Here is a 26,812-nt window from a genome sequence, read left to right as displayed (position 1 = left end):
TCAAGATAAAAACAAAGATAAAGCTAGATTTACTTAACCAAAAATCTAAATCTGAAGGCTAGGTTACTAAATGGAAAGGTGTTAGGCATCCATTCCATCCAAACAAAGTCTGGTCTTCTAGACTCTTGTGACCAATGTATCATTTTATGCATGACATGAATGATATGTTGAACATGTGAAATAAAATCAAATCACAAATTTATTTATGAATGAAATCTCTTCTTTTGTTTTTTTTTTTTTAAATCAGATCTGATTTGATTGTTAAAAAATTGATTTTGATTTGTCAAAATACCAGATCTGTTTTGTAGTATATAAAAAAATAAAAAGTGGTTTTTGGAGATAAAAATTCAGATAAGTTTTGTGATGATAAAAAAAAATGGTTTTTAATGACGGAAAAATCAGATATTTTTTTTGAGAACTTAAAAAATGGGTTTTTTTTTTATTTGTAAAAGATCAGGTCTATTTTTGAGAACTTAAAAAATGGTTTTTAATGACAGAAAAATCAGATCTGTTTTTTTTTATGTTTAAAAAAAAAAAAGAATGGAAAAGGTTTTTTAAAAAGAGAGTTTCACTCATAATATGAATTTATGCCATCTTAAATTAAAACAAACACAAACATAGTAGTACATGACCTCTTTCTTTATTTCAACAATTTGCATGTATTAAAAAATCAGACTTGCATATTAAAAAAGATACAAATTAGTTTTGATTTGAGAAAAATTTAGATCTGCATCTCATAAAGATACAAATCTTTTTTACATTGAGAAAATTCAGATCTACATCTAAAAAAGATGCAGCTCTCTTTTTACATTAAGAAAAATTTAGATCTGTTTTTATATTGAGAAAAATTCAGATCTACATCTAGAAAAGATACAAATTTGTTTTATTTGAATAAAAAGAATTATTTACATGCAAATTATTGACATTCAAAAAAGAGATTATAACAATCACGTAAAAAAACAACAATCAACAATTCATATTATGACTATTTGAAAAAGAAAGAGATATAACATGCATCATCACATCATAAGAAAAAGGGTTAAGAAACAACATCTTGCATAAGCACTCTTTGTTCTTGGTAAAATGTTTTAGGGTTCAAAAAAATTTGTTCAATTCTCTTTGAAACATAAAAACCCTAATTTAGGCAGCAACACTCTAAGAAGGGATTAGAAAATATGGGTGATTTGAGAGCCTAAAACGTATGCCTTTCAAAGCGTGGAAAAAAAAAATGTCCCTGAATTATGAGATTCAATCCCTATTTATAGAGGTCAAAGAACTCTAAAAAATAGGTGTGGACGATTAGGGCTTGAATCCGGATGCATCCTTTCGCGAAAAAGTTGAAAAGGATGTGCATTATCGTCACCCAAAAGCCGTTGGGCCAAAGCTCAACAAGGTGCAATTTGGCGTGCAAGGGCCAAAGCTCAAAAGTGTTGAATTGGTGCTTGGAGGCCGAACACACTTTTGTGTTCAGGTGCCATTTGGACTCTTTTTCTAGGGTTTTTTGACCGATCCTTGTATCTAGACGTGTTTTTGTCCTCTGTCTATGATTTTTCATCTTTTTTTTGGATAATTCAGGCTTTTTAAGAACAATTATCTTGTGGATAAATCCCTTAAAATAAATCTTGATAAAGTTCAGATTATCCACAATTTCATTGTTATCCAATCATCCCTTTTATTCCTATGCATGCATCCCTGTCTTAAACATTAATTATCAACCAATCACAAAATTATTTAATTAACTTTAATTGTTCAACCAATCAGAATTAATTTAAATTAATCGTTTGTGGTCGACTCTATTTAGACACGATGCATATGGACTGTGCAAACTTGATCAAGTGATATCTTTCGATCTGATGGTTCGATTTAGAAACCATACACAATGTTGCAACCTTTAGAATCTCAAGATCATTTTCATGATATATGAATGACATGATGCATGTAATGCAAAGACAAAATGATGTATGTAATGCAAGAATAAATTAGTGCATGTGATGCAATTAAGATTTTTTTTGGGTACATGGATGGTCACTCCAGTCATCTTTCTTGATTAAATCATGGGTGCAAAATTGAGTGTCTACACCATAGCTTCATTTCTGAGCTCTCTCTCTCTCTCTCTCTCTCTCTCTCTCTCTCTCTCTTTTGGAAAGCTTGTGATTTCACCAATTGCTTTCTGTGAAATGTGGTATAAGGCGGAGAGCTTTGTGATATGTATGTCCGTCTCTCTCTCAACACCATGGCTTTGTGTCTTAAGACCAGATGTTGAGAATGTAACCACCATCAACAACGGCTCGTAGCAAGCTCACATAAAGGAGAAAGATGAGTTGAGTTTGATCGACCATGACCCACTCCAATCACCTTCTCTCTCTGCTCAGTACATCATAGAAAGCTTCGATTTTGTTCTCTCTCACAATTTTGAAGAGTGATCGTTTTCTCTCTCTTTGATTACGTTCTCTCTCCCTAATTATGTTCTCTCTCATGACTGTTAATCTGGGTTGTTCGAGGTTTTTTTTTTTAATGATTTTGATTTGAATGTGTTTGTGTGTTTGAGGAGAGGCGAAAAGCTTTGAGAGAGAAAGAAATTTAGGTTTTTTGAGTACGGGTCGAGTTTGGGTAATATCCATACTCTACCTGCAAATTTCGGGTAATATCCAAACCCCTACTTGATTACTTTCTAGTTTCTACCCATAATTAACCGGGTATTATCCGAAACATTTAAATCGAGTAAGGTTAGATATCCATTACTCAATGAGTATGACCATCCCTAGTCTAGGGGACAACTGATCTTTCCTTTCTCTTATTTTGGTTTATTTTTTGTTCTTGGCAAAGCAATGTAAACCAAACCTACTATTTATAGAAAAGTTATCTATCTTCGTCATGATTCCGTAAAGGATGCCTTTGGGTACGAGAGGACCATTAGAGATATATATATATATATATATATCCACGTACATGGACAGAAAATTGAACCTGGACAGAATAATGGGTCAAATGAAGGGTAGAGAATAAAAATTTCGGTTGAGTGGCCAGAACTTTTCGGCTTACCCAAACATGTTCTTTCTTTTCATATCTATGGTCTTTCATTTTTCCACATATATATGTTATACGGAGTACAAAAAAGTACATGCTTGAAGCACGTATATTAGTCCAACACATTAGTATTACAATACATACGTTCAAGTCCCGCCGCCAGACTTGGACGAATGGTCATGAAATATATATGTGTAGTCCTGAGGAACGGACCGTACGTTATTCTTCCTTTTTCTCTCTCTTCTTTTCCTTTTTTCCTTTACTTTTTGGGATTTAACTGAACGTGATTTTTTTTTTTTTTTTTTTTACTTCTTTCTCTTTTTTTCTGGGCATGATTTTTCTTTTTTAATAAATTTAGATCATTTTCTCTTCTTCTTCTTTTTGGTTGGTTTTTTGTCATTATTTTTTAATTAGTCATTTTTTAATAAGAGCATACGAATAAATTTATACAAACTTATTTTTTTCATATTTCTACCTTTAACCAAACATAAATGAAGAAATTTAGAATTTTTTCTATTCTCCCACTTTTTCATCTTCACAACCAAACAAACCATTAATGAAGTACCTTTTTCAACCCACTTAAAGAGGATAAAAATATAAAATTCTATGTACATGGATTAATTGAATTTTAGTCAAACAAATAACTTGGCCAACACTTTCTAACTCCGGATGTATATAGAAGATTAGTGCTTTCTTCAAGCTAGATCCTGAAATGTACTTTAGTGCTTTCTTCAAGAAGATACAAAGATAATTCCTGCATTTGTTGAGCTTAATTTAAATCCATAGAAATATTCTCAGTTTTTATAAAAATTTCTAAATACCGATTCAAAATATTTATTTGCTTAATGAACCAAACAATTTTCATATTGAAGGGAAAAAAAAAAAGTTGAAATTTTACTTTTCCGGACGTACCAATTACAAATGCCAATGGCTCCTAAAATATTGTAGTTTGAAAGTAAGTGCAAGATCCTGAGCACCTTTATTAATCACAATGATTAATGAATTGACGTCATTTTTGTTTTCTTTTTCTTTTGTTTTCATAAAAAACATTTGTATTAATTTTAAAATAATAAAAACCAAAATCAAAAACAAAAACAAACATTAGCAATACACTTTAGGATAAAAAAAATATTATACTAAATTTCTGAACTAAAATCATGAATTAAAGACACAATTTTAAAATTGAAATCATGTTTTTAACTCAAGATTTCAGTTTAAAAAATATGTGTAATAGTGTGTGTAACAAATGTTATTCCATTATATGTTGTATCAAAAAATATGTAAAATTCTCTCCAAAAAGTTGAAAAAGACTAAAATGTGCAAAGAAAGCACAAAAAGAAGGAAACAGAGAAGATAATCAAAACAAATCAGGCAGACATAGTCCAAGGAGCAAAGATACAGAATAAAAATGAGGAGCATTGCAACATAAAGTCAAACTGAAACACCTAATTATACTTTCAACTAAATTTGAAGGAATAATATCAACAGGGGAAGCATGTTAATTATTGCTGTCCCTGCTAATTAACCTCATTCTTTTTTTCCTCTCTCTTTTTGGCTAAAATCCCAAGCCTACTTACTATAATTAGAAAGGCCCATTTTGTTTTTGTTGGCTGAGCATGAAGTGCCACCAGGAGTTCCCCCAAACATTTCAGTAGCGAGGATCAATGACCCTTTACTTCTAAGAGATTGAATCCCAAGTGAAGTGGTCAAGGGAACTCCAGGGGACACTGGATGCATGTTTTGGCACCTCCATATATTTGTATTGCTGGCTCTATACACAGGGTTATGAGTACCAATTTAGTCTACTATTTATAGCAAGCTAGTAGTTTCCCATGCATCTTTGCAATTCGTTGCTCTACACATTGCCTTGAGAGTTGAGAAATCTAAGGGGATAATAAAGCTGTAGGAAGTGAATATAGACGAAAAAGTGGGCTAAATTGAAGGTTGAGAGAATAATATCAGGAAGAGTGGCCATGTGGCTATTGCACCTTTTCACAATCTATCATCATTAGAGCCATTCCTTTCCATCATTTTCCATTGATATAAAGCGACTATTAATGGCTGGATTCTGGTATATATATACGTACGCCCCCATTGTGATCACAAAAAGGCTTTCTAATGTGAATCAGTGCTAGCTATTACTAGAAAGTTTTGTCAAGTGGTGTACTAAAACGATAAGGTGTGTACAGGACCACACATATATTTCATGACAGTTCAAGTACTCTAGCTACGGGACTCGAATGTATGTACTGTAATACTAATGTATTGGACTAATATACGTGCTTCAAGCATGTACTATTTTGTACTCCGTATAACATATATATGTGGAAAAAATGACAGACCATAGAGATGAAAAGAAAGAACATGTTTGGGTAAGCCGAAAAGTTCTGGCCACTCAACTGAAATTTTTATTCTCTACCCCTTCATGTGACCCATTATTCTGTCCAGGTTCAATTTTCTGTCCATGTATGTGGATATTTTTTATCTCTAATGGTCCTCTCGTACCCAAAGGCATCCTTTACTGAATCATGATGAAGATAGAGAACTTTTTCTATAAATAGTAGGTTTGGTTTACATCGCTTTGCCAAGAACAAAAAATAAACCAAAATAATAGAAAGGAAAGGTCAGTTGTCCCCTAGAGTTCCCTTGACCACTTCTATGGAACTCTAAAGAAACCCTCAATTAAAGGGTAATTCTAGCCCACTGAAGTGTTTGGGGGAACTCTGGTTGTCACCTGACATTGATTAGCAAGAGGAGGTCTGCCTTGCACTTAACATATATATAAGTAATCATTTTTCAGGTATGTATATATGGTTCTTCGTCTACATTTCATGTTTCACAATTCTTTCTTTAACAAGCTGTAACTCAACCAATGCATCATTCTCTCATGAGTTGTATAGATTTAAGACTTACTGGGTTTATGTGTAACTTACTAATGTAACAAATGTTTCATAAATTCTTTTATAGCCTTTGAAGTTAATTCTATTACAAAGAGTGACATGTTGAATATTTGACATTAGTCACACTAATTGTCATTTAGTATATATTAGTATGTAGTTTCTGGAAACAATATTCGTGATTTTGAAAATAGTTGAACTTTTAAATTCACTTATATTGCATTTGAATTTAAAGGTTTAAAATTGACGAATTCAAAGACTAGTTATTATTATAAATTGTTTGATATAAATTTGATGGAATATAGATTTAAGCTTTAGAATTATGCTATAATAAAATCACTTATAATGTTATCAGTTGAAATAACATCTCAAATATTTATATATATATATATATATATATATATATATATATATATATTATTTTTTTAAATTATTATTATATCTCACATGGCAAAAAGAGAATTAAAAAAAAAACGAAAAAGCATATCAAGAGAAGATGCCCATTTAATACGAGTATACGACTAAGTATTTAAGACAAAAATTTAATTTATTATATAATATACACAATATTGTTAGCTAAAATTTATCTATGGTCTTGGGAGTGGTAATTTATCGGAGTTGTGCATGTATTTGTGTTTTTTAAATTAAAAAATCAACTACATCATTTTGTATGAAATTTTAGGGTTTTTAAGATTTAAGAGAGAGAGAGAGAGTATAATGCCCAACCCACTTTTTATTAAAAAATTAATAATAATAAAGGTGGTCAGATTTTTTACCCACGTGAACCCCACCCACCTATCCCTTAATTCCCCACCACTCATTTTCTCTCAAAATATCTCCCCTTTGACCGGCTAGCTCTCTCCTCTCTTCTCACTTTGTTCTCTTTTTCTTTTTCATTTTGTCTCAAACACCCAACAATCATCTCTCACACTCCTTGACTCTCCCACCAGTGCATCACTCCACCGCCTCCACAATTATCTTCTGGCGAGTTTTACTAAAAAAGCTCCATAAAAACCTCTTAAGCTCCTACATCTCATCTTATGTAAGGTAAGAGCTTTTATACATTTTGTGGGTTTTCATATTTTGCTAGAGGTTTTTGTAATCTAAGTTTTGAAAGTGATATTCTTGTGATAATTTTTATGGGTTCTGCTTTGGTGGACCTATTTGGGTGAATGGTTGTGGATTTTGTACAATGATAGCCATTTGAGATTTACCCATAGTAAAGATTTGGGGGTTTTGACTTTCTAATGTAAAACAATTGATGAATTTAATTTTTATTGTTTTTTTGGAGCTAGTGGAGGATTTACATTAGGGGTTTATAATGATAGATATTGTTATATATGTTATTTCATGGGTCTCTTGAAAATGGTATACATATATGGTGGAAAAAATTTATAAAGTGCTAGGATCTCTTATAGTAAAGAAGAGGCTTTGAATGACATGATTATAAATTGGAGTCTAAGCTTTGTAAATGAAATTGTTGATAAACTTTGGAAGTGAAATACATTATTTTGTGAGGTTAAGTACTTAGGCTTGCCTAATTAATTTCTTATCTAGCAATTTATAATTCATAGCTAGATAAAGTGTCAAGCCTTATGCTTATCGTGATAGGTTTGTTTGGTATTGTTTAGATTCTAGCTAATCTACTTTGGTATTGTGGAACTAAGCTTTTTGCGGGTTGCAAGGTAAGTAACTTTATAATAGGATTTTTTTGGAAATAACCATGTTGAATAAAGCATTGTTTTTGGGTTAAACACATTTTGGAAAATTATTATGGAAACTATATTTACCTAGAAAGCTTTGTGTTGTAACTTTAATGTATATGATTATTTGTGAAAAATGCATTATATTTGGTACTGCATATAGGGAAATGTATGATTTGTTAGCATAGAAAAGATAAGCATCATTTATAAAATTCTTGGGAGTGGATTTTATGAATTTATTGCATTATTTGCAAATTCTAAATCTGCTTTATCTTAGCATGTATTATTTGGGAAATTCTCGCAAAATATTTATGACAAGAAATAATTTAGAGGACTTTGAGAATATTGTGGCTATTTGGTTATTGAAATATTTTATGAAACTACTTAGAAGTGAACTGTGTATTTCCAATACTTTAACTTGTGAGCTTTTGATGTGGTTTTGTCATTTTGCCATGATATTGATGATTACCTCGTCTGTGTGATGACCTCGTCTGTGTGACGACCCATCTGTGTGACAATCACGTCTGTGTGATGACCTTGTCATGTGGCCTTGGGTGAGGTTTCTGGATTGGAAATGATATTGGATATTTATAGCTCACAATGAATAATATGTAATTTCATAGTTACTTTAGGAAGCTTGATGCTACAATATGTCTATCATTCTTGTCATGATGTTAAGGAAATTTATTTTGCAAAATTCAAATGGAAATTTCCAAATTTTAGCATGTCTGTAAAATATTCATTATCGTGAAACTTGCATTTCCCCACCCCATAAATTATGCTACTTACTGGGCTTTGTCTCATTCCATTATTTTACAAACTCTTTTAGAGTAGATAACTATTATTTTGAGACAGCTTTTTTGTGGCTAGCAGTAGTTAGACTAACTGCTGATGGAGGCTGTCTTTTGTGATGGAGATAATTGATGATGTATAATTAGAGTAGGCTTGACCCAATTCTTTTGTATATAACGGTTATGCTTTTATTTTCACTAATGGGACAAGTTGATGATATGTAATTATTTATTCAGACCTTCATTCTTTTGTGACCAATAGTCATTGTATTTATTGCATAGAGCTCTGACTTATTTTGAGAGTATATTTAATAGAATTATTATAATAATTCTTGATGTTAGTACTTGATATGATTTTATTTGGATTGAATTGCCAAAAGGAACAAAATCTGCAGGTACTTTTGAGATGTTTTTATCATGCTTTGGACCCTTTTGAATTCGGGGCGTGACAGAGAGAGTTATGCTACATGGTTACAAAACTTTTGAAAAAAAAAATCTTTCATTTAGAATTTTAGGAGTATTCGGTGTCTTGGGAACTAAAACTCTTATATATATATAAAAAAAAGATAGAAATTCTACTTTAACTTAATTTAAATATATGTGTGTAAAGTTTCCTCTTAGTGACTTAAACCCTGATCCTTGCCCCCACATCCTACAAACACTTAATACTTGTGAGTGATTATCGTGCCAAGCTTGAGCGGTAGTCAGCTAAAACTTTTTGTATCTCCTCCTAATGTAACGCTTTTATAATTCTTATAAATTCATCCTATGGAAATCTGGGGACAACATTTCATTTATGTAATTACATTTTGCAGAGGTATTGCAGGAAGGTTTCATCACTTGGTTCGGTTAAAAATAAGCATGTATTTATAGAAATTTACAGATCATCCATTAACACGTGATAATTGAAAGACTATTCCACTTGCAATAAAGTGAAAACAGGCCTTATTTTTTTGTATAAGGGCATCATGTCACAAGGTATACTTCTTGAGAGAGAGAGAGAGAGAGAGAGAGAGAGAGAGAGAACTCAGTTATTCATTACTTAAATTCATAAGTCTTAACATTTCATGAAGTTTAAAATCCAGGCCCGATACACTTGGGCATACAGACACAAACAAACAGATATAGTTGCTAAACACAGATGACAGAACACCTTAGAGAAACAGTTGATTTCTCAATACCCCACCCAAGTAAAACAATGAAACACAGCTATAAAATGTAGAAAAACAAAACCTTAGAGAGAAACCACCTTGTGGCTCGACCGAGGCACCTTCCTGAAATAAGTCCTTACAAGATCAAAGTAGAGTAGAAACTGTGCAATGGCATAAAACGTTATAGGCAAGCATGTCACTGCATACACTGGAAGCGCCTTGTTTTTTAATTTATCTTTAAGCACACAAAAATGTCCTGCACAAAAAGAGACTAACATCGATGCAATGGACACGAAGAGTGAAGTTAATCCAAGCAGAAGTTTCCTTGGTAAGTCGCTACGGAAATCTTTTTCGTGGTATCTGGAAGTGAGGATAGCAAGAAACAAGAACAAGGCTGTGACAGAGAAGCACAGGGCGACAAGTGAGGTCACAGCAAAGACGTCAAATGCAGGATACGTTTCAAGGTTTGGTGAGCCGCTACTCTCCTTGATACCACCTGGGATAGCGGTTGATGTTGCAAAGGCAACAGTGGCAATGAGTGCAGCCACAACTGAGCAGGATTCAGAGGTTTTGCTAAGCCATTCACCTCCCTCTTGGACGAGTTTCTCGTGGTGTTCAGTGAATAACTGTGCCGGAATCTTCTTGTCGATGTTGGGTTGGTAAAGTAGGTATTGTGGCACGGTTCTTTTCACATACTGCATTTATTAAAAATAAAAATTAAAAAAGATACAGTTTTAGATTTTTTCTAAACAATTTCATAACAAAGTATACTTGCAATGATGAAAAATGTAACGTCCTGGTAGAAAAACTTCAATTGCATTGTCAATCAATGGAATTAAACCAAGTGTTGAACAATTATTTTAAAGAAATTTTAATGAAAAAAAAAAGAGGAATTGAAGAACGTAGAGAAAATCATCTAAAAAATTTATGTGATTTGGTAATTACCTAAGTCTATGATTTCCTTCAAATTGGGGCTACAACATATTTGAAGGAAAACTTTTCCTATTGAATTTTATTAATATACGCTTACCGTATTGCGAGGGTATGCCCAATCTATTATTCGATTATTATTCCATTAAGGCATAACAAACTTTAAATAAAGCTGCTTTAGGACCTAAACTAGAGACCGCTGTTACTATTGTCATTTCAAAATACAAGTTATTATCTTTAACACCAAGTTCATTTATTTGCAATTTTATCAAGAGTTTGTTAATTAACTTACATCTTTTGATACTTTCAATAAAAACGTTTAGAATTCAACTGTCAAATATGTGAAAATGCAAAACTGACCCTTTAACTTTCAGTCTTTTTTCATTTTAGTCTTTTAACTTTCATTTTTTGTCATTTCAGTTCTCTAACTTTCAATTGCTGTCAATTTGATACTCCGTTAGTACTTAGTTAGACGCGACCGTTAAAGTCACTGAAACAACAACGTTTTTCCTTCTTTTTTTTTTAATTTTAGAATTAAAAGAAAAAAAAAATCTGTAAATTTTTTTTTTTTTAAAGGGAAACGACCCTGAAATCAAAAAACTTTGAGACCCAAATCCCTAACGTAAATCAAAACAAAGAAACATTGAGAGACCCAAATCCCTAACGTAGAGAATTTGAGGAAAGGAAGAATCGGTTTGAGAGAGAGAATTTGGGGTTGGCAGTTTGAGAGAGAGAGAGAGAGAGACCGAGTCCGTTTGAGAGAGAGGCTAAGTCGGATTGAGAGAGAGACTGAATCGATTTTCCGAGATAGACCGAGTATGAGAGAGAGACCAAGATGAACGAGACTGAATCGGTTTTCTTTGATTTCAGGTAAGGGGAAAAAAAGGGGGCAAAAGCTAAACATTTAGCACCCAAAAACAAAAAACACCAGAAACTGAACTAACTAAATCATATTTCTAGCACAGTACTATTACTATTTTCTAGTTGAAGACTTCATTAAATCGAAAAACCAATACAAACCCAGAAAAAACTTACTGCTATAACTATTTGCTAGTCCAAGACACAAGAAACAAAGAATCAAAACAACTTGATTCATTGGAAACACCAAGACAAACCCAAAAAAGCATTACTCTTTTGAGAGGGTCTGTGCGATGAGTGGCGGAGGCGCTCAATGTAGGGTGTTGGCCATGAATGGCTCTGAAGTCTTGGAGAGAGAGCTCGATCTCTGAAGTGGGTATAGAATAGCCTCGGTCCTTGATCATTTCCAGCTTTTGCGAGCTAGGTAGTATCTGTGACTCTCTATGCTTTCTTGGTCCACATAGCTGCTCATACAAGGTCCTAGAATCTCCTAATCCCCTAAATGTTTTCTTCTTCTTTTTTCTTTTTTTTTAATATCATTTTTTTAATTTTCTTTAAATTCCGAAATTTATTTTTAAAAAAAAAGTCAAAACGACGTCGCTTTGGCTCAATTAACAGCATGACATAACTGAGGTTTACCGGAATACTAAATTGATAGTAATTGAAAATTAAAGGACTGAAATGACAAAACTAAAACCTAAAAGACTAAAATGAAAAAGATTGAAAGTTAGAGAGTTAGTTTTGCATTTTTACCTAAAAAAAATTAAGTAGAGCCGTAGCCCTAGCCCATTGAGGGAATATGATTGACAATGTTCTTTAATTAATTTGTACGCATTAATTATAAATTGGCCTAGCACATATTGAACACTACCTCCCTCACCTAGATATGGAGTATTGCATATATGTTAAGAAGAGCTCCATTTTTTTATTAAATTAGACGAAGTGATTCCTCCACTTAATCTGTTGAAAAAATAAAGAAATTAACATGATTCAACTACTTGTAACATGTATATTTCATGTAAGGTTCAGGGCATGCAGTAGTCAAACGCCTAGGCAAGCTGTTTAATAAAAATCAAGCAGTTCACGATGGTTTTGAGTTCATACCTCGTACCACTTGATTTCCCATTGCACTTGCAACGCGGCCCCAGGTATTAGCCAGGGCTTATTTTTCCCTAGCTTCGCTGCAAGATGCAATGCGTTGTTCCCATCTTTATCCAATTTTTGAAGCATTGTCTCTGTCAGTAACTCTCTCTTAAGCAATAGCTGATAGATCTTGGGTTGTCTGTTCTCCACTGCCAAGAGTGCTATATTTTTTCCTTCGTCCGTATCATCATGGATAGCCATTGGAAACTTGTTGAGTATTTCCTCGACCATTTCCGTGATACCATTTCTAGCCGCAGCCAATATGGATGCCTCTTTTTTCTTATGCTCATCCTCTTTAGAGGATGAACTTATCCATAGCTTCGCTGCAAGATGCAATGCGTTGTTCCCTTCTTTATCCAATTTTTGCAGCATTGTCTCTGTCAGTAACTCTCTCTTAAGCAATAGCTGATGTATCTGGGGTTGTCTGTTCTCCACTACCCAAAGTGCTATGTTTTTGCCTTCGTCCGTATCATCATGGATAGCCATTGGAAACTTGTTGAGTTTTTCGTCGACCATTTCCGTGATACCATTTCTAGCCGCAGCCAATATGGATGTCTCCTTTTTTTTCTTAAGCTCATTCGTCTCAATATCCTCTTCAATGGATGAACCGCTGTCCATGTCAATAACTTCGTCCACAGTAGGTTCCTTAAGGAATGGTATCCGCTCCGGGTTCTGCCCATTTTCTAAGTAATAATGTATGGGTAAAGCTTGGATTGTACGTTTTAGGACTCTAAGAGATAAAACGTGCTTCTCTTTTATCTTCTTTAATTCATCTGATCCTATTAATCAAGAAATAATTATAATAATTATAATAATATTCATCTGATCCTAATAATCATACAAGGGAATATATATTATGAAGAGGCAAATATATTAATATGCATGTAACATGTAACTACATGAATATATTAACTCGTACACTTCATGCACACATCTTCTCTGTATCATATATATCATATTCGAATTGTAAGTCCATTAAATTTGCACTGAAATCATGATTTCAAATGCAAATTTTGCTTGTATATACGGTTGTGTGTGTAACAAACACTGTTATCAAAATAAAACATTAACTCAAAATCAACAATGCGAACAAATGGTGTACAGAAAAATGGAGCACAAGTTGTGTATAAATAACATTTCCCAAGTTACAAATGTGGAAATACTCAAGAAAGAAAGAAAGAGTACATTATCAAAATAAATAAATAATAATAATAATAATAACAACAAAAAGAGAGTAATGTACCAACTCCAACGATGACCATTATTGCTGTATATACAAATATGGCAATGTAATAGCATGCGCGAGAATATCTCTGAATTAAATGAAGCTTTTGACCTTCACTTTTAGCTTCGGATCCTTTACAAAACAAAATCAGTTCATTATAATGCGCAAATAATTAAGGTTGCGACATGTGACATGCCTAACTTTTAGCATTAGGTATATAAGGAATGATGCAATGGTTGTCAAAATGAAACATGATACGTCTGCTTCAAGAATAAATTCTTAGATCTATTAAAAGAATTCTAAAACCCAAAGGAAGGATAGAAAACCTCTATTAGAGCATCAGCATCAGCTATGCTAAAAAAATTATATTTTCACACATCAAGAATTTATTTTATATATTTTCACACATCAAGAATTTTCAAAATTTACCTACATCAGATGTTCTATTTTTTCATACAACACATTAAAATAATATGTACAACACATTAAAATAACCTAAAAAATCTCATACAAATAAAATAAACAAATAAATAAATATATTCAAAACTCACAACCAACACCACCACCACTACCCACAACCCACCCACTAGATTGGAACCCCACCACCACCCATAACCCACCCACTAGATTGGAATCCCACCACCACCCACAGCCCAACACTACCACAAACCCACCACAACCCAAAATTAACCAATTACCACCAACTTTTGTAACCAAAACCCAAAATCAATCCAACCACCACCCGCCACTGTAACCACAACCACTAAAATCGGCCCACAACCCCCCAAAATCAGCTACCACAACCCATCAAAATCAACCCACAACCACGAAAGAAAACCCACAAAAAAAGGAAGCAGGTGAGATGGCAATGTGGCTGAGGAAGAGGGTGATCGGCAGTGTGGCTGAGAAGGAGGGTCAAATTGGTAGCTTTTGGCTGAGGAAGTTGGTGAAATCAGCGGCATGATGTAGCAAATTAGCGGCGGAGGGTGGTAGATCAGTGGTGGATAAGGAAGAGAGTGAGAGAGGAAGATAGTGAGAGAGAAGACTGAGAAGCAACAAACTGGGGGGGGGAAAGGTGGAGAGAGACAGAGAGATACAAGTTTAATAAATAATTACATAGCATTATTGTCCATACAATTCCATTAATAGGATTGTATTCTAGCAAATGCCAACATTATTTGGCATTTGAAACATCTTAGGAGGCATTTTTTTGGTGTTTGGTGTGTCAAATGCCAAATATTTGGCACTTAGCACACTTGATGCTAATGCTCTTAAGGATTCATTTTGTTACAAATGATAATTTTTGGGAAGCCAAACCCAAAACTGGATGTTGGGCTTAGATTATAACCCCAATGCTATCGGTGAATTGTGATAGACCCATTTTAGCTCTAGCCCAGATTACACCCAACAAGAATTATAATGAGGTCTCAAAAGTAGCTCCTGCAATGATGTCAAAACAAATGATGGCCCACTACAATAAGTGCTTGAATAATAGTGCAACAATGAAACAAGATAAGCATCCAACGATTAGTTATTAAACAAGCTAAGGAATGTGTTCACATTGGAAAAATCTAGTGTTTCCTCCTCTATTATCAAGTCAAAATTAGGAGAGAACTCCATAGGAAAAAAAAAAGATTATAAAACTTCAATGGAAAAGTAATAAAAAAATACTAATGATTTCGTCTAAATGATTATAAGTAAAAGAGGAATACTTACACTCCGTTTGTTTCAATGGAAAATATTGTGTAAAGATAGTTTTCAATATTTTCCAGTATTTGGTAGCATTAGAAAAAATGAGTCAAAAGAAAACTATTTTTTGTCAACATAAAAAGTATGACTTATTTTTAGAAATTGTTTTCCTTTTTTTTTTTTTTAAAACAACTCTATCTTACAGTAAGCTAAATAAGGAAAGTTAAAATATTGCTTTTTTTTTTAACTCATTTGAGATTACTACCAAACGTAAGAAAATGAAATAGTTTTATAAAAACATTTTTTTGAAAAATAACTCATTTTCTTAAAAACATTAGTGGGGAAACAAATAGAGCTTTAGAGTGGAGAAAGAGGGCTGATTCAAACTAGATCTCTTTGTACCATGTCATACTCATAATGATGAATATATAATAAATGATGGGGCTTTGTGCAGATGGATGGGTAAATATGTATAAATTTGAAAGAGGGGTGATAATGTTTAACTAATTTCAGAAAAATTATTGAATACTCCAGCAGTACCATAAATGCGTACTCCCCCCTCTTACATGAATTGTGAGTCTCACTATAAATTTAATTAGTAGAACTCACAATTATGTGAGAGGTGGGAGTACGCATTTATTATACTCCAGAAATACCCCAACAGTTACCCCTAATTTTGGCCATGGCTTTTAAGGCCCTTTATCGTGCTGGAATTTTTAGAGAGAATGGAGGAGAATGCTTATGGACAAGTGTATGGGAATATTTATGAAGGGGTTTATGAACTAAGAGACTAATTTATGAAGTAGTAATGAAGATAGAATTCTATCTTGGTGCGGTGGTCACTCCACAAGTATAAGTGCTTGGGGGGTATGAGGGGCAAGAGCCGGGATTCAAGTCTCTAAGAGGAAGCTTCATACACATATACTCTTAAATGAGGTTAGATTAGAAATTTTATCTTGTATCAAAAAATAAAAATAGAATTTGGAATAGTTGAGTTGATGATTGAGGAGTAAATAGTGGCTTCCTTTTATAGTGGAGTTTTAAGGAGTAATTAGAGAAATCAAGGTTAGAAAAAAAAAATCTCAAAATATCTATAGTAGGAAATTTTGTGCTATCTGTTTTACATCATTGCTTTTGATCAAGCTATATTTCAGAAAAGTTATCCACATTGTTTCAAGAATTTCTATTGGCACAAATATTCCTTAGACCAACAGCACCTTGCTAGCAAGGATATGAGGATATCTGTGAATGCTTGTTGCATGCTTAGTAGTACTTGCTAGGTGTCACATTGATAACGAAGGAATGTCCTTTCTAAGGACTTCTTCTTTGTGATCTCCATCGTTGAAACTGCCACTGTCTCGTTCCATAGCCTCCAAATAAGTGAAATGACAAAGGTATGATACTAACTAACATAGTTGCTCAAACAAAATACATTTTTTTCAAGAATAAACTCTTGAATCAACGACAGGGCTCCTTGAATTCAAAAAGAAAAATTTAGAAATTACAAAGGGGGAAAATTTTTCTATACTGTGAAATTTTTATTAGTCAATACTCATAATACCATGGGCTACAACTACTTTATAATAAAGAAATTGTAGAGCAGCTAAGAGATCCTAGAAACCCCATATTTGTGTTAACCATTAATTTAAAAAATAAGAAAAAATCAACAGAAAATATTCTTAAATAGATTCTAATTAATACTCTACAACATATAAGGACTTAATTTTGACCAAAATGCTCCTAAAGATTTGTAAAAGGAGGAAATAAATTATGTTATATTCTAGACAATCCTAAAAATTACAAACAATTAATCAAAAACAAAACATGGTTAGTACAAGACCTGCATTATCGAGTCACGTGCCTCGCTAGCTTCCAAAGAATGAATCAATGAAATGGTAGAGGAGAAAAAGTGGCCGGTGGCTGTATAGAGTTTAAGCAGCGAATCCCACGCTCACCAACATATGTTTTATTTACATGATTTATTTTTCTCTCTTAACTTTACATGGACATCTTCAAATTAGAATATTTGTTTTTAGCCAAAGTGAGAACAACGTTAATATTTCATATTATTGTCTATAAAGAATAAATTAATTCATAACAGAATATATATAAACGGTACACTATTATTAACCACCATTAAAATATGTATTCTTCTAATTTAAACAAGGGTCATGTTAACAAGTACCCTCAAAGCAATTATTACTGAACTATATTAATATATTTTAACACTATTTTTATAGGAAATATAAAAAATAGGCCAACACAATTAATTGCTTTATCATTTTTTCATAAAAATATTTTTAAAAATAATTGCTAAATCAATGCTCTTAGAACATTTGTTAACATTTTCCTTTATACAAAAAGGTCTACAATTCGGTATTACTTCTTTGGTCTTGCATCATATAAGGTCACTGCCATCGAGGACATAAACCTATAATAAATCTCAAACCTAACCAATGTAGAATTCTTTAGCTGTTTCAACACACTCGTATTAAAATATTGCATTCCTCGCCTTGATGTTTTGGATCTTTTGATTTGTCAGGGGTAGCACTCGATCCATCCTCTACATCTGCTTTACTGCCTTTGTTAAGCGCTTTTCCTTTGGTAAACACTAGAAAAGTAAAGTAGCTTAAATGATGAACATAAGTGCATAGAGCAAATAAAGGAAGAAAAAGGAAAATAATAATGGTAATAATGATACTTGTTTCCTTTAATCTTTTTTTTATACATCAATAGTTAGAGTGAGAGAATTTGAATTCTAAATATCTCCATTGAAAACATAAAAAAATATCAATTGAGTTACAAAGTTATGCACTATTTTCATTTGATTTTGTGTATGTTGTGTACTGTAGAGGTGTTAATCTTTCTGTTTACATAAGTCCAGCTCACACTTTGGCTTAGCTCATTAAATGAGCTTGCTGGACAAGTTACCAAGAGTTTGGCTTATTTCTATTACTTTTTTAACTAAAATTTTATTTTATTTTAATGAGAAACTGCCACATCATTTATTAATTGAATAAAATATAAAATTTAAAACTCACTATTATTTATTATTATATATTTAAAATAAAATAACATATCTAGTTAAAAATATACGGCAATTAGGTCAAACTGATAAGTCAACAAAGTTAAATCTTGCCGAAAGAGAAGAATTGAAGTCATCTTTTATATACGAAAGTGAAGGGAAGTTGGCTTACATTTATTAAGATGTGATGTTAAGTATGTGAGACACGTTGAAAGAAAAGCTGATGAAGAAATAAAAGGAGGCCATTCGGCCAGTGCGTTAGTGAGAAGTCCCAATTAGAGTGAGAGTTAGGTGGCGTTTGGATTCCACTGAAGCTGCGTCTGCGTTTTCAGTTTTTTTTTTTTTTTTTCTCCAGCCGCAGTTGTTGACCCAATCTTTTGTAAACAGTGCATTCGTGCACTGTTTACAGACCCACAAATTTTACTTTTTAACAACTTTTTCATTAAAAATAGGTCTCGTGGTACTATTCACACATTTTAAAATTATTTTGCTACAATGTTTTCAGTTTTCAGTTTTCAGTTTTCAGCAATAAGTTCTATCCAAACGGACCCTTAGACTGTGGAGAGTGGAGAGCAAGCAAGAGAGAAGAGAAAAAAACACAGAGAGCAAGAGAAAATTATGAGAGATATACTGTGTGGATGAGAGCAGTAAGTAAAATGAAAAAGAAAGTTTTTTTTTTTTACTTAAATTGTATTTCTAAGTGTTGTAATCTCTATTTAAGATAGTGAAATTATTTAATGTTTGTCCCATAATTTTTTATTTTAAAGAGAAAAGTTTTTCTACGTAAATCCTTGTGTTCTTGTGTGATTATGCTTCCACTCTACTGGCTGAAATTTATTCACATTTATATAGAATTTTCCCCAGCAGTAATATTCAAGTTTGTGTGTAAAATTAAATTGCAAAAGGTATGTTTAAAATTTTCATTTTACTTCCCCATATGATCGAAGAGTGCCTTTGTTTCATATGTAATTTTCACCATCCGAAAAAGTTCACGTGGCATAACAAATGGAGAAGCAACGTGAATCTACCAAATGGTATAGTGGTCCTAAAAAAAATTGTTTCCATGGTGTGGGGTCTAAAAATGATCCTTTTTTTTATCCAAGATAAAAATTCTACTCTAATCTAATTTAAGTGTATATGTGTGTGAATCTTTTTTTTGGAGACTTGAACCTCGGTACTTGCCTTCCACACTTCACAAACACTTATACTTGTAAAGTGACCATCGCACCAAGAGTATGTGGCGGTCTAAAAATGATCTTTAATTAATTGCCTCGATATTGTGTTCTATCCTTAGTGATGCCTTTTGGATAAGTTAATTTTAAAGTAAGGATTCACTTCACCTACCATCTCGAGCCATTTTTTCTAACAATCGATAGAAGTTGACGCATGTTTCGTAGTTCTCCGGAAAACGGGGACTTTGTTTGCCCTTGCATCTTTTAATCATTTGCTCTGGAACGATTGACTTGAGCACATCATCAACAGGTATACCTTCCAAGCAACAATAGAGGATAATTAGATGTAATGTTGGTGATAGATATAGGTCTAGATAAGTAGATATACTTTCACTTATGTTGAGGTGGTCAGTTGTTAATGAGAAACAAATATTAATATAATTTATATATATATATATGTGCATATATATATATATATGCAAATTAATAATATTTGTCTACTTAATAAGCTGGGAAAAAAGTTGACGTATAATTTTTTTAAGAAGCACAAAAATAGCATGTAATGTATGTACAACTTGGATTTCAAATCAATCGAAATTCGAATGCTTGTGATTTGTGTAACTTGACAATTTAAAAATACTAACAATGATACATGATCTCGTTCCACCACCCAAGGTGGCAACCACTTCTGAAGGCGGCAGGCTTATCTGCTATGAGATTGAGAGGCAAGATTCCATGCTCGTCCACAGAAGTAACAAGGGTTTCGTGCTGGAGAAGTATCCGATATGCCAAATCTGTAATCCACGTATAAAAATTAAACTATGCTTTAGCAGTTCTCTATTAGCAGTCAATTTCACTAGTAAATGCAATAAAATTTTCTACAATATTGTTACAAGTAGACAGGGGCCTTCATTAAGTTAAATATAACGTCTCCCAATTGTTTTGTAGTTAAGTAAAAATAATCGGTCCCACTATAGGTGTACCATAGCTAACTACATAAATTTGAGATTAACTTTTGTTGTTGTACAAAATAACAAAAGTTTAAAATTGAAAAATAAATAAATTAATTAAACCATGCATCATACCGCAGATGTAAAGCATAAAGTGAATTATTAAGAGCGCGACAAAGGATTTTTCTTAATTTTTGACAATTAAGACGATGGACTATCAAATTATGGAGAGCGGGATTGCAATATATGCAGGGAATGAAAACAAGTCGTCATGCCAATTGTAAAAAAATTGCCATAAAACTTATAATAACTGTATATATATATATACAACTTCCTTTCACTAATTATCTCGTTGAATCCTCAATTTTTTTTCCTTTCTTTCTTTATACGCACCTATTTAACATTATGATAACATATCTTTTTCCTATTATAACATAACTTTTCTTAAAATGAAATATTTTTTTCTTTCATTCTTTCTATTTTTTTTCACACCAATCGATTTTTAGTGTAAGTAAAAATTAAACCATTAAAGACTTTACCAGTCGAACTAACATTCTATAATAACATAACTTTTTATAAAAAAAATTAAACATTAGTTCATAAGTAAGATAATAGGGTGATGAAGTGAAAACTTTCGGCAAAAATGCTTACCCCAACACTTCCTCTTGATGGCACAGTGTAGAATAGTCTCTCCACCATTTCTCCTATAGTAGGAATCATCTAGGTGTTCACTACAGATGTGATAGAGACAAAGGAATATGTCTGTTTTACCATGAAGAGCGGCCAAGAATAAAGGGCTCTCACCCATCTGGTTACGTTCATTCCCCAATGATCGATGTGCTTCAGCAATGCAGATACACTTTCTCAGACTCCCCGTTGCTGCTGCCAGATGCAAAGGGTTATTCCCTTGATTATTTGATATTCTTAGAACCTCTTTGACTTGGATTGAGGCTTGTTGAGAAATTATTTGTACAAGGTCTTCAACAATATTTTCTGGGCCATGGGAGACAGCTAAGTGCAATGCCGTTTCACCTAACTTCTTGAGCTTCTCATTGCGAAACAAGTTGTAATTATTTCTGTAGCTCTCAACAACTATTTCCCACTCACCAAATATGATTTGATTGTGTAAATTTTCCACCAACGTGCGATTTGTTTCTTCCTCCAAATTATAGTCACGATTTATAATACTCTCCAATAGCGCCATATTGGAGGACAAACAAACTTCTATAATACTAAACTGATGGTTGTGGAGATCACAATGTCCATCGGTTTTTGTACTAAAAAATAAAAATAAAAAAGCCTGCTGTGGAAGACAAAAACAAAAACAAAAAAAAGTAGGACAAAGAAAAAGAAAAAGAAAAAGAAAAAGTGGATAATTATGCTTAAAACTTGAATAATTAATATTCCATGCTTAAAGATGTTTCAAGAATGTCTTCTATATAGCTTTTTTTCCCCCAAATATCTTCTTGTACTACGTAATTAAATTCAGATTAATATGTCTTATAAATAAAATCAGATTACTATAATAAATGAAGAAAATCAACATTAATAATATGCCCAATGTTATGCCCATAAAGGCTGCCAATTTGAGAAATGACAAACGCTCCCATCGATGAAACAAATTCAATTTCAATTAAATACAATGTAATGAAAGTATGTGGAAATCTAATTTAATGGAAAATCCAAACCATCACTTTCGAATACTGTACCCTATCTTTCTAGCACGAAGTAGAAGTTTGTACTCCAAGATTTTACTGCTCATAAGACTTGAATCAGTTCATATTAACATATATATACCAATAAAATGTTAAAGAGTGTCCTTCTTTGTTTCCTCTTTTTTTATTTTTTTTTTTATGATTGCTAAATAGTGTCTTTCACGTTATGTTATGATATATAAGAACTTATAAAGATTCTTCACCATAGAATTCTAAATTAAAATTTTCCAAATCTTATATGATTATAATGAACCCTCCTTTAGCGTTTCACGTTGAGATTTCCTTTCACAAATTTTCCAAATTGTATATGGTAATAATGAATCCTCCTTTAGTGTTTCACGTTGAGATTTTCTTTCACAAAGCAAAAAAGGGAGAGTGCTTCTTTAAGGATAGAAATCAGATATGATGTACTATTGGAATTGTTGTTGAGTGATTGAAAAATAAATAAACAAAAAATATTTAAAAAGAAAACTTGGAAGCAAAGTAATTAAGGATTTAATATGGTTCAGCCTGAAGCTTATGTCCATTGCGAAAACCCTTAATTTATGGCTATCTTTCGTATATGTATTTAATTAAAATGAATCCAGTGTTAAATTTATATACTAGAAAACTTTGGGCTAACCCTGGACTAACTTTAAGGGTAACATACTTGCTCTATGTGTTAGGAACATATGTTATGTAATTGGTTAATCTTTTGACAAAATGCACTTTACTTGTAATTTGGTAGATCTATGATGGGTTTAAGATTTCAAAAAACATGTTGTTTAAGTCAAGTGTTAAAATCATGAAGATCTGGCCAAGAAACAAGTGAAGAATAGATGTTCATTAAAGCTCGACAGAAATAGCTGGTGTCGAGTTTGTGTCGAGACTTACAAAATCAGAATTTTCAGATCTGATATTCGGCCTCTACTTGTATATGTGTATAGGATTTCTTTTCTCACAACTCTAGACATATATAAAGCTTATTTTAAAGGCCGTCACAAGTGGATGCTAAGAGAATATAAGCAGACAGTGACCTAGTTCATTATTCTCTCTGAAGAAGCTACTGCGTCTTTACGTTAAGGGTTTTATGACCAAGAAGCTTCCTGATCTTCATTGTTAATGAACTAAAGAACTTTGCAGCCAACATCTTCTTTAAGTTGCTGGAGTTAGTCACGTACTGGGATCCGTGCATCATTGGTTAATCACGTACTGGGATTTGAGCATTAAACGGAAAGATTGTCGCTACAATATAAGTCCAATTGGGTATTGAGGTCAGGGTTCAACTGTATGTTGGTATTTCGGGATAGGCTATAGGTTTGGTAGAATTCCTTATACTTGTAACCATTTATGATTGATAATAGTGGATTCTAGGGAGTGGGGTAAGGGTTCAACTGTAAGTTGGTATAAGGTACTGGGGTTTTTGCCGTGTAGGTTTTTTCCATTCATAAACAAATCACCGTGTTAAATTTAATTTCCGCTGCATTTAGTTATTTGGTGATTTGTTTGTATTGTCATGCTTGTTGCATGTAATTAAACCTAATTAATTCACTTGGTTAATTAATTGGTTAATTTATCATAAGGGGTTAATACATTTTTAGCCTATTAGTACACTTGATAAGCTTTCCTATTGGAGGAGTATCCCAGAATTATTCCTTCATCACTTCGGGAGTCAAGCTTTCCTACATTTTCTCCATCCTTAAGGATGAAACAAGTACTTCCAAAGATTCTGAAATACTTTACATTTGACTTTCTTCCATTCCACGATTCAAAGGGAGTCTTCTTTGTACTGGGTCTGAAATATATCCTGTTAACTGTATGACATGCATTGTTGACTGCTTCTCCCCATAAATTTTTGGCCATATCTTTATTGTGTAACATAGCTCTTGCCATCTCCTGAGTGACTCTGTTATTTCATTCTACTACACCATTTTGCTGAGGAGTACTAGGAGTAGAGAATTCTTAAGATATACTAGATCTAGTGCAAAAAGTTCCATGTATGAGTTCTCTAATTCTTTACCATGATCACTGCGAATTTGATTAATCTTCATGTTCTTCTCATTTTGCAATCTTGTACACAAAGCTTCAATGTGCTCAGGAGCATCTAACTTGGATTTGAGAAGAATAACATAGGTGAATCTGGTGAAATCATTTGCTACAACCATGATGTATCTCTTTCCTCTAAGAGATTCGGCTCTAATTGGACCCATGAGATCCAGATATAGTAGCTCTAAAGATCTGGATGTAGTTGATGTCTGAGTGTCTGGATGCTTTGCATTTGTTTATTTCCTAAACTCACATGGTCCGCACATAACATTGCTAACCCTGTTGAGCTTTGGTATTCCCAACACTGATTCATGCTTAGATACAATTGATAGATGTTTGTAGCTAGCATGTCCCATCCTTTGGTGCCATAGGTCTTCATTTGGCAAATGAATACTATTGCACACAATGTTAGCATCAGGTACCAATCCATAGCAATTATCCAGAATGCAGACTCTGCTTATGAGTTTCTTTCCAGACTCATTCAAAACAAGGCATTTCCCTTTTGAGAATAGCACCATGAAGTTTTGATAATAGTTGTTTAAGGTTACCACTCTCGAGAATCTACTATTATCAAAACTAGTGTTTAACCCGCGCAATGTGCAGGATCATTTTATGAATTAGAAAATGATCAACTTAATATATTATACTTAATGTGATAATAAAATAGGGAAGGGGTTTGATGGTTAGTTGTTCAAATAATGATGTTAATGTATAGGTGTTCTTCTAAAAGACAGACATAATTTAGCATCAACACATGTGATGGTTAGTTGTTCATTTTCATGGTTTTTTATTTCTTTTGTTGCGCGTTCTTTCCTGGAAGCTTTACAGGTTTTAAAGTGTATTTTTGGGTTTTCCAAAATAAAAAAAAATTATTTTTAATAAAATAAAAAATAATTATAATAATGACCATGGGTGATTCATCAACTTCGGGCTTGATCAATTTATCCTGACGGGCCCAATTATGGTTCTCATCCGAGACCTATAATTATAATAATTCTTGATAAAAACTTTAATTTTTTTATATTATGACAACATTATACACTCCTTATCAAGGGTTAATAAATTAATAACTTTTAAACTATCGAAATCTTGGTAATTTCCACAAAGCAATTGGTTTTACGGAAGATATGCTCAATCTGTTTGTTGGGAAAGGTCCTTAAAAGATATTCCTTCAATAATTTAAAAATATAAATATAAAAAAGGAAAAGGTTGCAATGTTTGGTTGCTAAGAGAATTAATCATAAATTCTAGGTTTTTGTTGCTAATATGCCAAATTCATGACACATTAGTGTCTAGATTGGCATGGCAATCAAAACGGTTCATTTTGCAAACTTTAAAAATTATTATTACTGATAAATCACTACTAATTAATACCACATTTATGACCTTTCTTCAACCTGGAGTTTTGCCCAAAATATGGGGTTCGGTCCATTCATTAAACACACTATTATTTTAATCTTTTAAACCTGTGTGGGAAACTACAAAGTTGAAGTGCAAGTAGAAGCATGAACACAATTTTTTGCAGGCCATATATATACACACACACACACATACAAAATATCATATGCTCTCCGCCAGTACCCATATTTACCATTCCACACCATCCAACTGATTGCTTGCATGTGTTAAAAACATGGTGAAAATAGCACTAAGTTGAAAATTCCATATGATTGATAGACAGATTTTAAAATGGTCTTTAACCATGATTAGATGTCCATATTTTAGTGGTACAGTAGAATTTTTAGCAAATTTTTAAGCATTATTTCATTCTCATAATGACAAATAAAGTATCTATATATAAATCACTTTCTCAATAAAAAGAAGTATCTGTAAATCAATCAAATCTTTTGATACCCCTTGCAGCTTCAGCTTTGTGGTCATGCCACATTGGCTGCTGCACACACAATGTACATTACACTTTCAAATTTCAAAATCTACAATTTCAATTACTCTTCAAAAACAGGAAAACAGGTAGGATGGAAAAAGAGGAACTGAAAATTAAATTGAATTATGTGGTTTCTTTTTTTCCTTCTGGTCTTAGCATGCTAGCTGCTGCTTCATTTTGAATAATGATAACGCTTTCTCTTTCTTAGCGCTCCACCCCCCCTTGAATAGTAAGCGGTAAGTCATTGGTTCAAATCCAATAATCGGTAAAACTTGTTGAAACCCCTATTTTTGTTAGCATGACAGCAAGTACAAAAACTAATGTTTAATACCTTGCAGTTCAGAAATAGCACACATCAAACTTATATTCAATCAGTATTCCCGAAAATTTTGAAGCTGGAAAGAGAACTAACAGAAGTATATGAGCTTGTATAAAAATCATTAGTAATAAGTAGGACAAAGCAAGAGAGATGAAGTTAGACCAAATCAACCGTTTCATGAAGAACTGTGGGTAGGATTGGACCTTGGAAGGATACAATTGTTACTACAAAAAACAATTATTTGAATGTAGTTACAGATCTTGTTGCCAAAGTCCATGTCTAGACATTTTAAATGCAAAATTTTCTT

General features: G+C 32.8%; 2 protein-coding genes and 2 long non-coding RNA genes across 4 annotated transcripts; 1 reads left to right on the top strand and 3 right to left on the bottom strand.

Moving 5' to 3' along the window:
• Positions 1-6,862: 6,862 nt before the first annotated feature.
• Positions 6,863-8,344, top strand: LOC142629760 (uncharacterized). Its single transcript, XR_012843111.1, has 2 exons — positions 6,863-6,971; positions 7,556-8,344. It is a non-coding gene; the product is annotated as an uncharacterized LOC142629760 (long non-coding RNA).
• A 1,210-nt stretch (positions 8,345-9,554) lies between these two features.
• Positions 9,555-13,809, bottom strand: LOC142629994 (uncharacterized). The gene is made up of 3 exons (XM_075804051.1): positions 13,744-13,809; positions 12,462-13,279; positions 9,555-10,264 (listed from the first exon to the last, which is right to left on the bottom strand). Exons 1-3 carry the CDS (start codon positions 13,760-13,762, stop codon positions 9,653-9,655), a joined length of 1,449 nt encoding a protein of 482 aa, XP_075660166.1. The 5' UTR covers positions 13,763-13,809; the 3' UTR covers positions 9,555-9,652.
• A 4,116-nt stretch (positions 13,810-17,925) lies between these two features.
• On the bottom strand, positions 17,926-20,388 carry LOC142627880 (uncharacterized). Its single transcript, XR_012842953.1, has 3 exons — positions 20,256-20,388; positions 19,784-19,927; positions 17,926-18,025 (listed from the first exon to the last, which is right to left on the bottom strand). It is a non-coding gene; the product is annotated as an uncharacterized LOC142627880 (long non-coding RNA).
• A 765-nt stretch (positions 20,389-21,153) lies between these two features.
• LOC142629141 (uncharacterized) lies at positions 21,154-21,765 on the bottom strand. The gene has a single exon (XM_075803123.1). It carries the CDS (start codon positions 21,763-21,765, stop codon positions 21,154-21,156), a length of 612 nt encoding a protein of 203 aa, XP_075659238.1.
• Between the last annotated feature and the right edge of the window lie 5,047 nt (positions 21,766-26,812).

The sequence above is a fragment of the Castanea sativa genome, chromosome 3 (assembly GCF_040712315.1).
Source record: "Castanea sativa cultivar Marrone di Chiusa Pesio chromosome 3, ASM4071231v1".
Lineage (NCBI taxonomy): Eukaryota > Viridiplantae > Streptophyta > Magnoliopsida > Fagales > Fagaceae > Castanea > Castanea sativa.
Note: the sequence above shows the minus strand (reverse complement) of the source record. Positions and strands in the feature narration are given on the sequence as shown.